This window comes from Cryptotermes secundus, unplaced genomic scaffold, assembly GCF_002891405.2.
Source record: "Cryptotermes secundus unplaced genomic scaffold, Csec_1.0 scaffold350, whole genome shotgun sequence".
Taxonomy (NCBI): Eukaryota; Metazoa; Arthropoda; class Insecta; order Blattodea; family Kalotermitidae; genus Cryptotermes; species Cryptotermes secundus.
The window spans coordinates 135,339-150,381 of NW_019731981.1; the positions used below are offsets into that span (position 1 = coordinate 135,339).

The 15,043-nt window shown below is 36.7% G+C and overlaps 1 protein-coding gene and 1 long non-coding RNA gene across 3 annotated transcripts in view; one reads left to right on the forward strand and one right to left on the reverse strand.

Moving 5' to 3' along the window:
• The window catches only part of LOC117282555, a 39,425-nt gene that overhangs the window by 3,340 nt on the left and 21,042 nt on the right, over positions 1-15,043 (forward strand). The gene's annotated exons all lie outside the window — the stretch shown is intronic.
• Positions 5,095-15,043, reverse strand: part of LOC111867393 (ubiquitin carboxyl-terminal hydrolase 8) — a 48,864-nt gene continuing 38,915 nt past the window's right edge. For both annotated transcript variants that reach the window (XM_023857203.2, XM_023857202.2), the window contains 2 exons: positions 12,311-12,444; positions 5,095-7,663 (listed from right to left, as the gene is read on the reverse strand). In XM_023857203.2, coding sequence (XP_023712971.1) covers positions 7,363-7,663; positions 12,311-12,444 — 435 coding nt within the window. In that variant the 3' untranslated portion in view covers positions 5,095-7,362. The remainder of the gene's footprint in view (positions 7,664-12,310; positions 12,445-15,043) is intronic.

Sequence of the window (15,043 nt, forward strand, 5' to 3'; positions counted from 1 at the left end):
TGAATAGAAACCACAACCTCCAACGGTTCCTCTATTATTGTGCGTTTATTCATTGCTATAGAAATCTGTTTAGCGACCTGTTACCCGACAACAGATGGCCTTCTATTATTGAGAGCAAAACTTTGGGAATGTGCTTACTGAACCGTTGCCTACCGACGGTCATATGCATTACAATATATACACATACATCATCTGTGGGCAGCATTTTCTTATGAGTTTGCAAAGGTCTTATGGTTGACTGTATAATTTAGGAATGACATGATACCTTATTTTCATTCTGTTTTTCACACTTACCATACAACATGGCACAAGAACTGAAACCCTGTTTCAGCAGGCTGAAACTCAGGTGGCATTCCCCAGTAATTCATGGGCTTGCTTACACTTTTTATTGGTCCATACCTTGATGCCACATGAGAACACAAACACTGTGCCACACATACAATAGAAATGTAATAATCTATGAAATACTGATGCCACACCTAAGAGTACTTTGCTTAACCAAATTGTTACTTGCTGGTGTTCACATATCAGTACAGGAAACCTCTGAAATATCCCATGTAGAATTTCAGTTATCCAGCTGTTATTGTTGGGAAGTCAATTTGTAGGAGAAGGAGCAGCCTTGTGTTCTCCCTTTCATGTGGGGTCTCTTTTTGCCCTCTGTTGATAAAAATCACTGAATGTTACCTGAAGATAATTACAGGTGCAACAGCATTCCACTAGATGCCCTGAGCTTGATTCTAGAGGGTCTGAAAGAAGGGGGGGGGGAATAAAATATGCGTGGATAGAATTATTTTATAAAGACAGGTTTTGAGTAACAGTGGCAGTTATTAATATTATAAACTTCAACTGACATAATCTGTCCCCACACACTGATGAATATATCTGTAAGAAATACATTGCATGAAGTGTATTTGATTTTACTTTTTGATATTTTACAACTCTCTTAAAGCAGAATTATGCAAGATAGAATTAATAGATGTCACAAGGTTCTTGAAACTTCAACATTATTTTCAAACTGAGTCAAAATATTAACGAGTGACCACAGATATATATATATATATATATATATATATATATATGGAATGTGTTATGGCCGAACAAGCACTGGAATAGTTTCCCTGACATTTATTTTCCCCTGTCAAATCATAATTTCACCCACATTCCATACTCATCCACACCACTCTTGAAATGTGTGGCAGGCCTGACTAGCCAGAATGTTCATCATCATCTCAGTCCTTAGACGGGACGTTACTTCTGACCTGACATACAGGAAGCTTCTTTTATGAATTATCAGATAACTGAAATTGTTTATGCGGTCTATACAGTATTACTAAGCCAAAAATTATAATTACTGAAAGGACAAGAGCTTGTTGAGTAAAGATTTTAAACCTTCATGTCTTAAATATGGAACTTGTAAAAAGGCTACAACACAAGTCAATTTTGAGCATAAATTACATAAATACATTGCACAATAAGGAACTTCAAACTAATTATGTTACTGCTTAGGTGTCATCCCATTCTTTTGTTTTGTGTAGTTATGTCAGTGGACTCTGCTAATACATAACATAAAAAGTAGACTACTATAAGAAATCAAACATTTCATTACAGTATAAGTCCTGAAAGACAAAAAGGAAGATGAATATATGAGGAGGAAAGAATGAAACCCGAATACACGTATGCAATTGTATCGGTGATGTGAAAGAAAAAGTCATCTAATACTATAGCTGTAGATTACTCCACAAATATAAATGCTCGCTTTCCTTCACTGAAGCTAATGTTAGAGAAGGGAAATTAAAAGTTTACCTAACTGATAAAAGTTAGAGAAGAAAGAACATTTTATTTTAACTGTCCCTTACCACACTCTTTAACTGCTCCAATCAGTTGAAGATTCTTTTATTAAGCATAGGGGAGTTTCTGAGATATGACAGTAAGAGATACGGACACCATAAATGCAATAAGCAGTGCTGATGAAATGGATGACAAGAGTCTCTTCCGATCCAGAGCCCATGCAGCTGTCAAATAAACATAAAATACCAATCTCTATTCACACATGCTAACAACTGTTCTGGTAATGACAAGATTTGATAAAATTTGCATCACCAATACACCCCCTGAAAGAAAGAAAGATTAGTTTAACCCTTTTTATGCCATGAGTTGATCAGATGGCTTGGGGTACTTATGCTAAAGCCACCACAGCTGAAGAGATCAGATTGTTGTTAATCAATTAAAAGAAATTAAATTTGCTTAGTGGGGGGTGGAATCCAACTGGGTCCACTAGGCACGGAGGCCACTGGTTGGCCTATTGTAGCCTGCCCTGAGTGATTATGATGGACTGAAGTATTCGGAGAAAACCTAACCCAGCGTCACTTTGTCCACCACAAATCCCACTTGACCAGACCCGGGATTGAACCCAGGCCGCCGTGGTGGGAAGCCAGCGACTAACCGCTTGAGCTATGGAGTGGCCTTGTTAATCGAATACTACAGCATTTCTCAATAGAGAGTATCAAGTGTAACATACTGATGTTCGGTGGACAGTAGAGGCTTTCACATGATCTATATCTATGGTTGTCTGATGGTTGTTTTGGGAAGTATTGTGGGTTTTTCTGTATAACTGCATTTACCCCTGAGTAGTTCTGTCACTCCTAGCAGGTAGTCATGGGGTAAATAAATAGATGCAGACTTTTTTAATAACATACGTTACAATTCTTAATTACTGTGAATGGAATGCATATGTTACATACAGGGGCCTAGTTACAAATTTTGATTTGCTATATTTGTATTAAAGGTAAAAGGTAAAGCCATTTCTGTAACAGGCTGTGAAGGCCCATAGGGTTGTGAGACATTGAGGTTCCCACATTTTCTTTAGACAGTCAGCTCACAGATGGTGGTAAGGTTGTCAGCCTTACGCGCTGGCCGCTCTATACCCCCCAGGAAGATTCCTGACACTCATTTCTGTCAGAGGCTGAGTTGACCCCAGAGCCATAGTGTGGCTGGAAGGATTAGGTAAACTGAAAAAATCCACCTCATCAGGACTCCAACCCACAGCCTTCTGGCTTGTAGCATAGTGCCTCAATCAAGTATGCTACCGCGTGCGCAATATTTGTATTACACTAACTTACAGCTATTATTTCTTCAAATGGTATGTGTACCTCAAGATTAACTATCCTGCACTCTCCATTTAAACAAATTAAATGGGAGGTCACTAAAATACATTTTAAATGAAGGTAACAGAAATTTCACACAAACATTAATCTAAAATAATCAAAGGACACAAACTGTATACTCTGTGTTATTTTAATATAATAGGGTAGGATCACAGGCTTACCTACTTAAATTAATATGCCATTAGAACCTAGTATTTTCTGGATTATATTGTGAGTATTATTGAATGGATTAAATTATCATATTTAAATAAAGATACTTTTTATTTGAGTAAATGCCAACTGCATTTGGCATTAACAAAACCCAGGAAAACTAACTTTACAGCACAAACGAGACAGTCTTTCCTTTGCCAGATTAAAATGGATCTGTAACCTCCACACAGTATAGAAAGAGACAAAAATATACATATGGTAACTGAGCAATACTTTCACAATTATGATATTACAGTACAAAGAACTAAAGGACAATACTAAATTAAAATATTCAGGAAGTAAAATAATTTCCTTAATTATGTTACATTATTATACTGCATATATGTAGCCTCAGTCGAAATATAGAAGTGTTGAAACGTATGTGAACTGTCAAGATTTCATATAACAAATTTCAACAAGAACTTTTCATATCAATATATAAGTACAAGAGCTCAGTCTGTTCTTAATGGACAGCATAAGTAGCAAAATGTTCGGAAATTACAACAGTGGACCTGCTGGTAACTCCTTATATTTTCATAACTTCCAATCACAAATATTTTGAACCTGATATAGCAAATATAAACAAGTCCCACTTTCATAATTATGTACAAGGACAGATATTCCAGCACTGCAGTCATTCCACTTTCACACAAGAACTTACTCATACTATATCAGGTTTGTAAAATAACTGTATATCACATACATGATAGCGTATCCTCACAATATCAGGGAACTTGTGAGAGAAATGTCTCCAGTCAAAAACAGGGGATGAAATATATGACTCTCAATGATATATAATACAGAGCATTTAACAGCTTTAACTTGAATCATCATTGATGTGTCACGTAATGCTGTGTAAGTTTTGGACACATACTGTTTTGCTCTGTGTTATGCCAGAATGTTCCGTTATGTTTATTCAGGGGTATGATATTACCTGATGGTGTAGAGGGAGGTTGCCTCTCACTATATTTTTAATACCAGCTATCTAAGATTCATGAATTAAACCTTGTTAGGTTATGTAATACTTAATATGTTTCTTCTTTTCTGCCATTATGAATTTCCTCTACACTCTAAGTATCACAAAAAAATTATTATTTATGAAATGGCACTTAAGCAGTAGATTCTGACAGCGCTTAAGTATGAGACTAAGAACAGGTGTTGCTTTGACCATAAACTGTGAGTGGAAGCTTCTGTCCTTCCAGACCCATAGTCCTGATTATATCATAGGACCTAAGCTGGTATACAGAACTATGCGGTATTAAACAGTGTGCTGAACAAAGTATATGGCATCTGCTACCACACAGAGTGGACTCAGGATAGCTCAGTCAGTATAGCGATAGGCTATGGGCTTGACAGCCCAGGTTTGAATCCTAGCAGTGCAAGATTTTTCTCTTTTCCACTGCATTCAGACCGACTTTGGGACCCACCCAGCTTCCTTTCTGATGGGTATTGGGGACTTTCCCCAGGGGTAAAATAGTAGGGGCATGAAGCTGACCACTCACCTCCATCTAGTGCCGAGGTCAAGAAAGGCTGAGCTATATAGCCATTCCCCCATATGTCTTCCACATAGTGCTTATTACCTTTACCATACAGAGTATTGTAAACAAATGTGTTGTCATTTCAACAATTATTTACAATGAATGGACTTCCATATTAGAAATAACATTTTGTTATTTTGTCTTTTACCTACTTTAAATTTAGAAAAAGAAATATTAGATTTGTATACTTATTTATATATTTATAAACACATATGCTTTTAAAACGGTACTTTACAGTTAGGGCATAATCCTTAAGTTGGTGCAGATGTAATGAAGAATCATTCTCAACACTACTGGCATAGACAAAGAGACAAATTTTAAACAAACTGCATTATAAGATATTATTCATTTAAAATGCAATGTAAATTGTACATATACATACAGCGATATGAAAATATTAAGATTTTCTATTATCTGTACACCAGCTACAAACTTTCATCATAAATACTATTTTCTTCAAAATTTAACTCATTTTACAAGAAAATACACAATATCTTACAATTACAACACCATCAATTACGCCTTCTTATAGCAGATTTAGAGCACTATTATACTTTAAAGCATACCAGCTTTAACATTAAAAATCTCTTATTTTTACTCTCAGTGTATTGATGTTTTGCTTACTTTTCACGATAAATGGAAATTATTTCGTTTTCATAATGGAGACAGTGAATTTACTGCAAGGTAGGACATTTACTTAGATGAAATTTGTGCTTCAAAGAGTTAAAACATTACGCCAATCCATGAAAAAGCTGTAGAACGTAAGGTTATCTTATTTGGAATCCTGTCAGTGCTCATCCTGTTAACATGTTCCTTCCAAATTCTTCTGTGCTGTTCTATAAATTCTTATATTTGTGGAATCTGTAGTTCCTCTTAATTTCTTCATTCAATCCATCATTCATCATAAAATGCATTTCCACCGATATCAGTCTTCTCTTGTTTGTTTTTACTGTCCATGGCTCAATACCATAAGATAATGGTCTAGAAAGTGGCTTATAAATTCATATTCTTGTAGGCCCAGAAATTAATGATGTTTAAATATCTGATCTGCAATTAATAATATTTTGACAAAACTTACAATTTTACATTTAAGCCCTTTTCTCCTTCATAGGATACATTATGCTACACATAGCTTGAATGACAGAATAGTTGAGCCACAGATGTCCAGTGCTAGGCAAAGTCTCAGTAAACATGTTCCCACAGCAACAAATATGCACACAACAATAGAGAAGCTGCTGGAAACAGTGTTTTCTATGTAATCCATGCTGAAGTTATATAAAGAGGAACTGCCAAGAGTTGTGTCATGAGAAAAATATGGTTCATGGGTCCTGTGGGGCCAAAAACCAAGAATAACTGTGCTGGCAAAGCCAGCGGCAATTTACCCCAAAACAAAACAGGGCTAGGCCAAAAAGATGGTTATAGGTCCCACAGGGCCTGAAACCAAAAATGACTGTGCTGGTGAAGGCCAGGAGCAAATTACAAGACCAGACCAGGACCACAGTCAGTCAGTGATTAACGCAAAGTTTTGACTTTACAAGTTCTTTCTACTTTATGCCAAATAATGCATTATTCAGGTCTGTATGCACTTTTCCATTTGAAAACAATTTATTACTTTACATATTAACATAAAATTTCTGTCTGAGTGATGATACAGGGAATTTCAGTATCAATAAAATGATGACTACCCTTCCAGCCTCACTATGGCTCTTGGGTTGACTCAGACTTTAAGAAAAATGAGTACCAGGAATCTCCTGGGGATAAAGGGTGGCCGGCGTACAAGGCTCACGACCTCACCACCATCTGCAAGCTGACTGTCTATGCCTGTATGTTCCTGTCTTTCATAGACACACCCAATTTTCTCACTATTACAGACTAAAAATAATATTGAAAAATGGATTGGCAATAATGTTTTGTCTGCTGTTCCCTTGACAGTACATATACTCTCCATGAAAAGATCTCAAGGATCCCGTAACAGTCACCCTATTCTACCACTCAGTGGGGCATCCATTAAATCATGCAAACCAAGCAAAATATTTTTCAGATGATGACTCTCACATTTCAATTTCTATTTAAGTCGAACAGGATTCAAGTAGGTGAAAATCACATACCATTGTAAACTGCTTACTCTTACATTAACATGGTAATATGGCTTCGCTGCATGTACTGAAGACCTACATTAGAGACTTTTATATTTTATTTTATGACTGTTGACTGTATCTTATGTTGCAAAGTAAAAATGAAAAGTCCTAAGACATAAAAATCGCTTTGTCTGGTTAAGCTTCCAAAATTGTGATTTAATGTGAAATGCAGTCAACTTTGAACAAAAATTACGACTAAAAACAGGAGAAGACTCTTTATCAAAAGAGTTATTATTATTATTATTAGCATTATATTCACTTATTTGACAAGTAATGTAGCCAAGGATGAATTCAGCACATGTGTTGAAACTGTGCTCATCTACTAATGGCTCTTTAGCTGCTATTCCCTGATATAGCTGTATAAAAGAGGATGTATGCAGCACCAGAACGAATATCATTATTAGAGATTTCACTTACTTCATGGTCATCAAACTTATACCATTTGTTGTAAAGTTCATTTTTGCAATATGCAGTGTAATGACCGCCTTCCATGGAGCCATAATGATTTGATACACCATATAATTTATAACTGACATACCGCTGGTCTGGCACCAATGAGAAATGACGCATATCCAGATTAAACGGAAAATCCACATATGTCTGTCGCTTGCGCCACCAGCCATCATGATAAAACCTATGACAAAATATGATGTTTATAATTCTAGAGGTTTATAATAGTGGTATATTACACTTAGTATCACTAGGTCTCTGGACTTTGTCCATCATATAGTACTCTGAACAAATTACAATGTTTCAGGTATTGACAATCTTGGATACAATCATCAGATTGAATAATATCCCCAGTGATTCACTCATTCAGTTCTTAGTAAACCCATGGGATGAAGTTGTCTGGAAAATTAGAAAATGCCCGTTGTTTTTGTGTTTGTCTGCTGAGTAAATGGCATATCTGTGAATTTCAAATGTGTCAGGAAGCACCATAATATTTGGCCAATCTTCAGAACAAAATACAATCTTAGGAACTTATGAGAACCACACAAGAAGAAATTTTTAATAGACTTCATATTGCATCTACAGCATCCCTTGTGAATGTGGCAGAAGCTGTGTTAGTGAAACAGGCCTCCAGTTTGGAGAATGTAGGTACAGTCTCAAAGAGGGTCTTCCATAATAATCTAAACTGCCTGAACCTGCTTATAAAGGTCAACAGATTGGAATGAAGCAAGGATTTTGCAGATTGAAACTAACAGTAAGTATAAGAAATCTGTGGAATTGGCCCACATGGCATGTCTGACAAATCTGACCAGCGAAACTAGTTCAAAAATTTCTTCATATGAAATTCTCCTATCAGCAAGGAGGTTAGCAAGTTACTAAGATGTCTGGTAGGACTTGGCCTGTTCTTTATGCTTATTTCTCTAATTTTTGTCAATGGTTCCCATTTTCTTCCACAGAGGATGCTAGTGGTAGGCAGGTATTGTATAATAATGTGAATTTGAGTTCCATCCACATCCGTGTTTCTGGATTTACTTTCAAGGGTTCATCATTTTTTACTTCCATTTCTCTCTCAGCTTTAGATCTTCATGGAATTTCCACAATTTTTATTGTAAATTTCTATCATCTATTGACAAAACCTGATCTTGCTCACAATTTCATATTACATGACTTCCATTGTCCAGTCATTGGGATTATTTCCTTTTAATGGATCTGAGTAGGTAACATCCTATTGTTTTTTCTGAGGACTTGGAACTGATCCAGTTTCTCAGATGTTGTGTTCTGTTTGGAATATAATGGATGAGTCTAAAAACCCAGCAATATTAAATCAGACTTACAGTGCAACAAGTTAATCTAAATGCATGACATAGTAATTTGAAGCCTGGGAAGCCATAAATTACACATAACACGAACTTCACGCAGCTCTTTTGTGTTCTTCCATACTGAGAAAGTTAGTGTGCTTGTGTTTTATGGCCAGATTTGTCAATTAGTTCATTACTGTATAATAAACCATCTCTGATGGGTACTGTAAAGCACATAATCATTTCTGTTAATATGCTCTAATCATCTTAATGCAGGATAGTGTCGTTCTTTATACTGGGAAATTCTGAGAAGTCTGTACATCATTTTCTTTGTGGATGACTATCGTGAATGCATGCAAATTCCAACAGATTTCATTTTTATTCCTTAGCATAACTGCTTCTACTGAAGAAGCATGATGTTGAGATAATAGTGAACAGTGTATGAGGAGAAATTTGACTATATATGGTAAAATGCCTACTTTAATCATTCAACAGCTGACCTGGAACACCCAATGCAACTCCCAAGAGAGAGTGAGGGAAAACAGAAAATAAATCATCCAGCAATGCTAATTTCCTGGCCAATCTCCTGAACACATGCCAAGCACATCAGTGCTGGCCTAAACCTGTTCTGTATGGATACTGAGGTAACCCTGCACTCAACGATTGTATCAAAGGAGCCACAGAGAATAAACAAACTGAATGCTCGAGAATTTCTGTCTACTCTGGCATCCACATACTGTACACTCTATAAATGCTAAATGTATTGGTTTAATTAAAAAAAGTAAGAATTTCACAGAACAAAACAGTGAAACATGGAATTGATCCTTCTGATGGGACCATTTAAAATGGATGTAAACTCAAGGAAAGGAAAATTTATTTATCTAATGAAATTAAAAACACTAAAGTGAGGATTTATTGCACTAAAAGTGTAACCTAATTCAACGTATTGCATTACAAATGTAATCCAGCTCACTTCTTCCACATATGCTTTAAAGCAAGCTGCTGCTACTTTGCTTTCTGCTGAAACTTGTACGCCTTGTTCTCAATACTACTGACATTAACCATAATGTTATCAACATCAAACTTCATGAGGTATTTCCTCACAGTGTGGATGCCCTTCAGTGCTGATTCAAATGTTGCTAAAGGTTCACTTTTTCCACCATCCTCCTCTTCCTCCCCCCACCTCCTCTGCAGACACATCAGATGTAAACTTTTCATCCATCATTTGCTCTAAGATCTGCGCCTCACACATACTCTTAAAATGATACACCTCCTTTTAGCTGACCTGTCATCTTTGGCTTTGCTAAGATCTGTTGCATCTTCACCATCATTGGTTTGATTTAAACTGAATCCAAGTTTCTGAAAGCAGTTTCACTACTGTTGTACATGTGACACAGCACCATGATCTCACAAGGAGATGTTCTGCATCCAAAAGATGCATCATGAAACAACTGTTGATTGATCATAAAAATAGTTTTGCTTATTAGTTGGGTGTGATAGTAGTGTTTGAATGACCTGATTATTTCCTGGTCATGTGGCTTGAGAATGTTGGTGCAGTTCTGGAGAACAAGCATAAATTTTGTATTATTTAACTAATTTTTGTCTCAGGGATGAGCAGCGCATTGGTTAATGAAAAGTAAAACCTTTCTGTTTTGGGAATAGCCAGTAAAGATAGCCTGTGTAACCCAAGCTTTTCTCTTGGCTACATATTCTTTGGGCAACCTTCTCACATTTTTAAAGCAACGAGGTTTTTCACTCATCCCACTAACTAATGTTGAGAGTTTGTCAGCTCCACTAGCATTGCAGGCTAACAGAACTTTTACTCTCTCCTTGAAAGTCTTTCCACTATTGCAAGGATCCCTTTTGAAGTGTCTTGTTAGGTGGAAGCCTGAAGAATAGCCCATTCTTATCAGCATTCTAAATGTTATGTTAGTAAACCTCAATAATTTTGAGTAAAGTTATCCTTTCTCCATTCTCCCACTGTTGAAGGTCTACACTTCTGAACTCTACTGATATAGTCTATGCACAACACTGTGTCACTGATTGAAACTGCTGATCCAGCCATTAGAAGCTTCAAAATCTTCAATGCCGAACCATTTGGCAATGTGCAGAGTGTTTTCTATCACCAGTTTGCACTGATTACAGCACTGCTGCCTTTAGCTTGTTTAAACCACGCACCCAATAAATTTTCCAGTTCTTGAAATGGATCTTGTTGCAGGCTCTTCCTTCGACCAGAGAACCTACCACATCATGTGTAACACTTTCCAGTGTCCTTCCTGGTTTCAACAAAAGCAGTCAATGTTGACAGTGTAATTCGTAATCTGGCAGCCAGTACAGCATGTTTCCTTCTTAGCATATGCTTGGGCTAGAATGTCCTTTCTTTTCTTTTCTTTTTTTTTTGAAAAGAGAATGCTTTCTTCTTCTTTCATTCACTCATTGTGATTAAAAATGAATCCTAAGCAGATGATAAAACAAAACTGTTTGCCAGTTCGATCCCAGTAGATTCAAAAAGCAACACTAACATAGTGATTTAATAAGTATGTGGAATTTGTGGTCACTTGTAACTCACATCACACATCAATTGTCACTACACAGGCTTGGCAATGGCAGGAACCATGACTCCCCTCTGCTGACATGACCTTGAAGACACAATAGTAAGCCTACACAATGACAATAGAGGATGCATAAAATTATAATTGAAAATATTATCTTTTTCTGATCTCAAATTGAAAGTATTTAAAATGACAGCAACAAGCCAATTCACACTCGATTTGAATGTATAACTGAGGAACTGAGTAGAAAGCAGAAACATATATTCCAGGAAGATTTAACATTGTTCTTATGGAAATTTTTGTGGAACCAATAAAAACGTTCACAGAATTAATGAAAATGTATTGTCACGTGATAGGTGACTAAACATGGGATTTGGATTGGTAACTGGATTCACTGGACTTCTGAAACTTGTAACTACAATTAATTATACCACTATTGCTAATACATACACTCTACGATTCACAGCAGCACACACTAAGTCTTCACAGTCTGCAGTGTGTTTGCCAGTTATTGCTTGGTAATAGCTCCCAATGCCGTAGATTCCTCAGCTTCCAGGTTCATGTCCTCATTGGCCACCAACTGTCTCATAGCTCCTCACTGCTGCCACTCTGGGCCATTGACTCCTAGCTGCATCTCACAACTGCAATCTATTAGTCGCTTCTGACTCAGAACTAATTCACTATTGGTTCCAGTTCCCGATATATAGCTTCAGGGTTAACCCCACAGAAAACCACTTCCAATAATTCTTCTATTATTGCATGTGCATATCTGTTGTGAAGGAGACGTGATTACTGAGCCACTTACTAGCAATGGCCGCCTCTTCTGGCTCCACAAATCTGGTTTTGAACTCTCATGTTGTGGCACAATTCTGGCTTTGAATTCTCATGTCACGGTATATTCAAGGAATATAAAAATTTAGGTTTCACTGTTGCAATTATTGATGGACTGTGTTATACATAGATGTTGAAGAGAACACTTACCTGTTCAAGTGTATGACAAGAATGGGGGGTAGTCTCCAAATATCAAACTTCTTGATGGCATCACGCTTCTCCTTACAGCATGGACAGTTCCACCCAGAAATTTTCTCACCATTCAGGTACAACTTCATACACTCCTGCCATACAACACAATTCACAACATATTATTTAATGATGTAACACCTTTAATTTACTTTGGATGGATGACCCTGCGACATTTTGTTTATGGTTTATTTAATCACAATGTCAGTAGTTCAGACTATACATATACATTGTCAAGTGATAAAAAAAATGATTACCGAATAATGAACTGGCAGGACGCAGAACAAAGTGGCTGTAGCCTAATTTTAGGCCCTATTCCAGAATTTGTTTCATTGAGATTGGGGGGAAAGCCACAAAAAACACCAGCCAAAATAGTTGGCCTTTGAACTGAGATCTCAACCTGGGGTCTCATAAACAATGTGATGTTCAGTACCTTATAATGTTAATGAGTGTTATGAAGTGGGAATGGTGCAATGCTTTGCAACATACAGTTACTTATGATCAGTTAAGAATAATGGATAGCAGTACTATTGCAGAGCAGAGGTGATATTTGAACTACTAGCAACAGAACAGCTTAAGAGTCTAAAAAAGGCTATATTCTCATATAGGGTTAGGAAGTTTCAGAGGCACAGTGTACTGCTAGGTGGATTCAATGTATACACTGAGAATTGATGTACCCTGAAGTTCGATCCAGATGCTGGTGACTGCAATCAACTCTCTAAAGAGTTACTTTTGTACTATCAAGAGTGTGTTAAATTTTTCCTGAACACACATAAAATGTGTGATGGAATTATGGGTAGTTTGATGCAGTTAAGGGTCTAAATTAGAAGGTAGGCAGAAACAAGTTACAATTACAGATACTGAAATAGCATTAGATGGATAGGGTGGCTACTTTCACTACCAGTTTTTCCTTATCTAATTCTTAGGAGGGTTGGAAAGGCCAAGCATGTTAGTTGTTTTCAGATGGAAGCTATCTGGGGAGGTGTATCACAGGAGTAGGTTTGTATGGTATGGTGACAGCACTGCTGTTAGGAGTGGTATTTATCCTTTGGAGCAGAAAAGGTTATTCTGTGCTACCCTGAAGATCATAAATCCAACCACCTTCAAAGAAGATGGCTGTGGGTGTGGGACTAGAGTGAATTTAGGCCACAATAACAGAGCAGACGAGACACTGCTGTTAAACGCACTTTTGATGATCTCATCGTTTCATAATAATAAGAGAATAATTTAGCAAACGGACTAATGGCATGGAAATTCCTTGTCCTTGGGTTTCCACAACCCATGTCTAATGTGTAACTTCAGCTTTTGGGAGTTTAACTATGTCACATGATGAAATTCAATGTTTTGGCATATATTACATTTGCTGTCTTTTGGGTGAATAAGGCAAGAGGATAAAGTGGATGGATATACAGATCTTGTAGTGGGATTAATGATGGGGGGTGTAGAGTGTGGTGCTATCCAATTAGAAGGGAGCATGTGATTAAGGGCAAGAGTCGGAGGAAAAGAGACATAATCAGACTATTCTTAACCATTTTAGTCTTTAACAATGGTTAGTTATTGATAATAATTCTGTTCTTGGGTTCTTATACTGTGTGGCTGTGATGGAAGTTGCCGCTGTTTCAGAGAGATACATAATCAGACTCTGATGTGCCCCTGATGTGTCAGCAACATTGCCCACAGCCATGTGGCATAACAATCCAAGAACAGATTTAACAGAGACTTTTCTCAGTTTGTATTTATCTATATAGTGAGAGCTGAGGGGAGGGGATAAACACCCCCACAACTTCAACTGTGAAGGCAGATACAAACTTTTTTTTTTCCAACCCTTATTCTTAACTACATGGCTCCTTCTAACTGGACAACACCACTCTTGACACAACCACCCTTACAGGTAACGCAAGATCTTTATATCTGTCCACATTCTTCTTCAGCTTTATTCACCATGATGATGGTGGCCGCAATATCAAAGCTCGGTAATGTGATCTGGATACACACAAACATACATACCAAACCCACAAACTAATATATGCAGACAGAAATAGCAACACCTGATAGGGTTATCATAATGGCATTACATGGTATGTACTGATAAATATTTAGCAAGTTAGGTGTCAATTATGCTTGAGATGAATGCAGAAACACATGTGGGTCTTCATGCCAAGTGTCCATAAATGTCGAATTTCGACCAAAGCTGAGATGTGTTACTAAATTTTAGTAGATCTCCTCAATATCACAGTTCATGGACATCTCTCTCCCATCTCTTGAGTTCTTGCATGCAGAGATGGTTCAATGGACAAACATAACAAAGCTAATAAGTGCATTTTCGAGGCTCTTCATGGCAAACATACAAAAAATGAAGAGAGAAATATGTAACATATAAAAATAAAAAATAAGAATAACAAATAAATAAGATAAACAAACATTGCCATACTCACACTACTATATAAATCTTAGTTGTGTGTAGTAATATCAGTATTAGGAGTTTGAAGTCAGACTTAAAGATTTTTCGGATATCAGGAATATCTGTTATATTGACCATTTCTAAGAATTTCATCAATTCTCTTTATATAAAGGCTGCACTGTACCAGAATTTAATAATTCACTTTTTTATTGTAATTATTTCTATAATTTCATAGTTATTTATACTGCACCATTAAAGCTAAGATTACCAATATATCTTAATGTAATGGGATC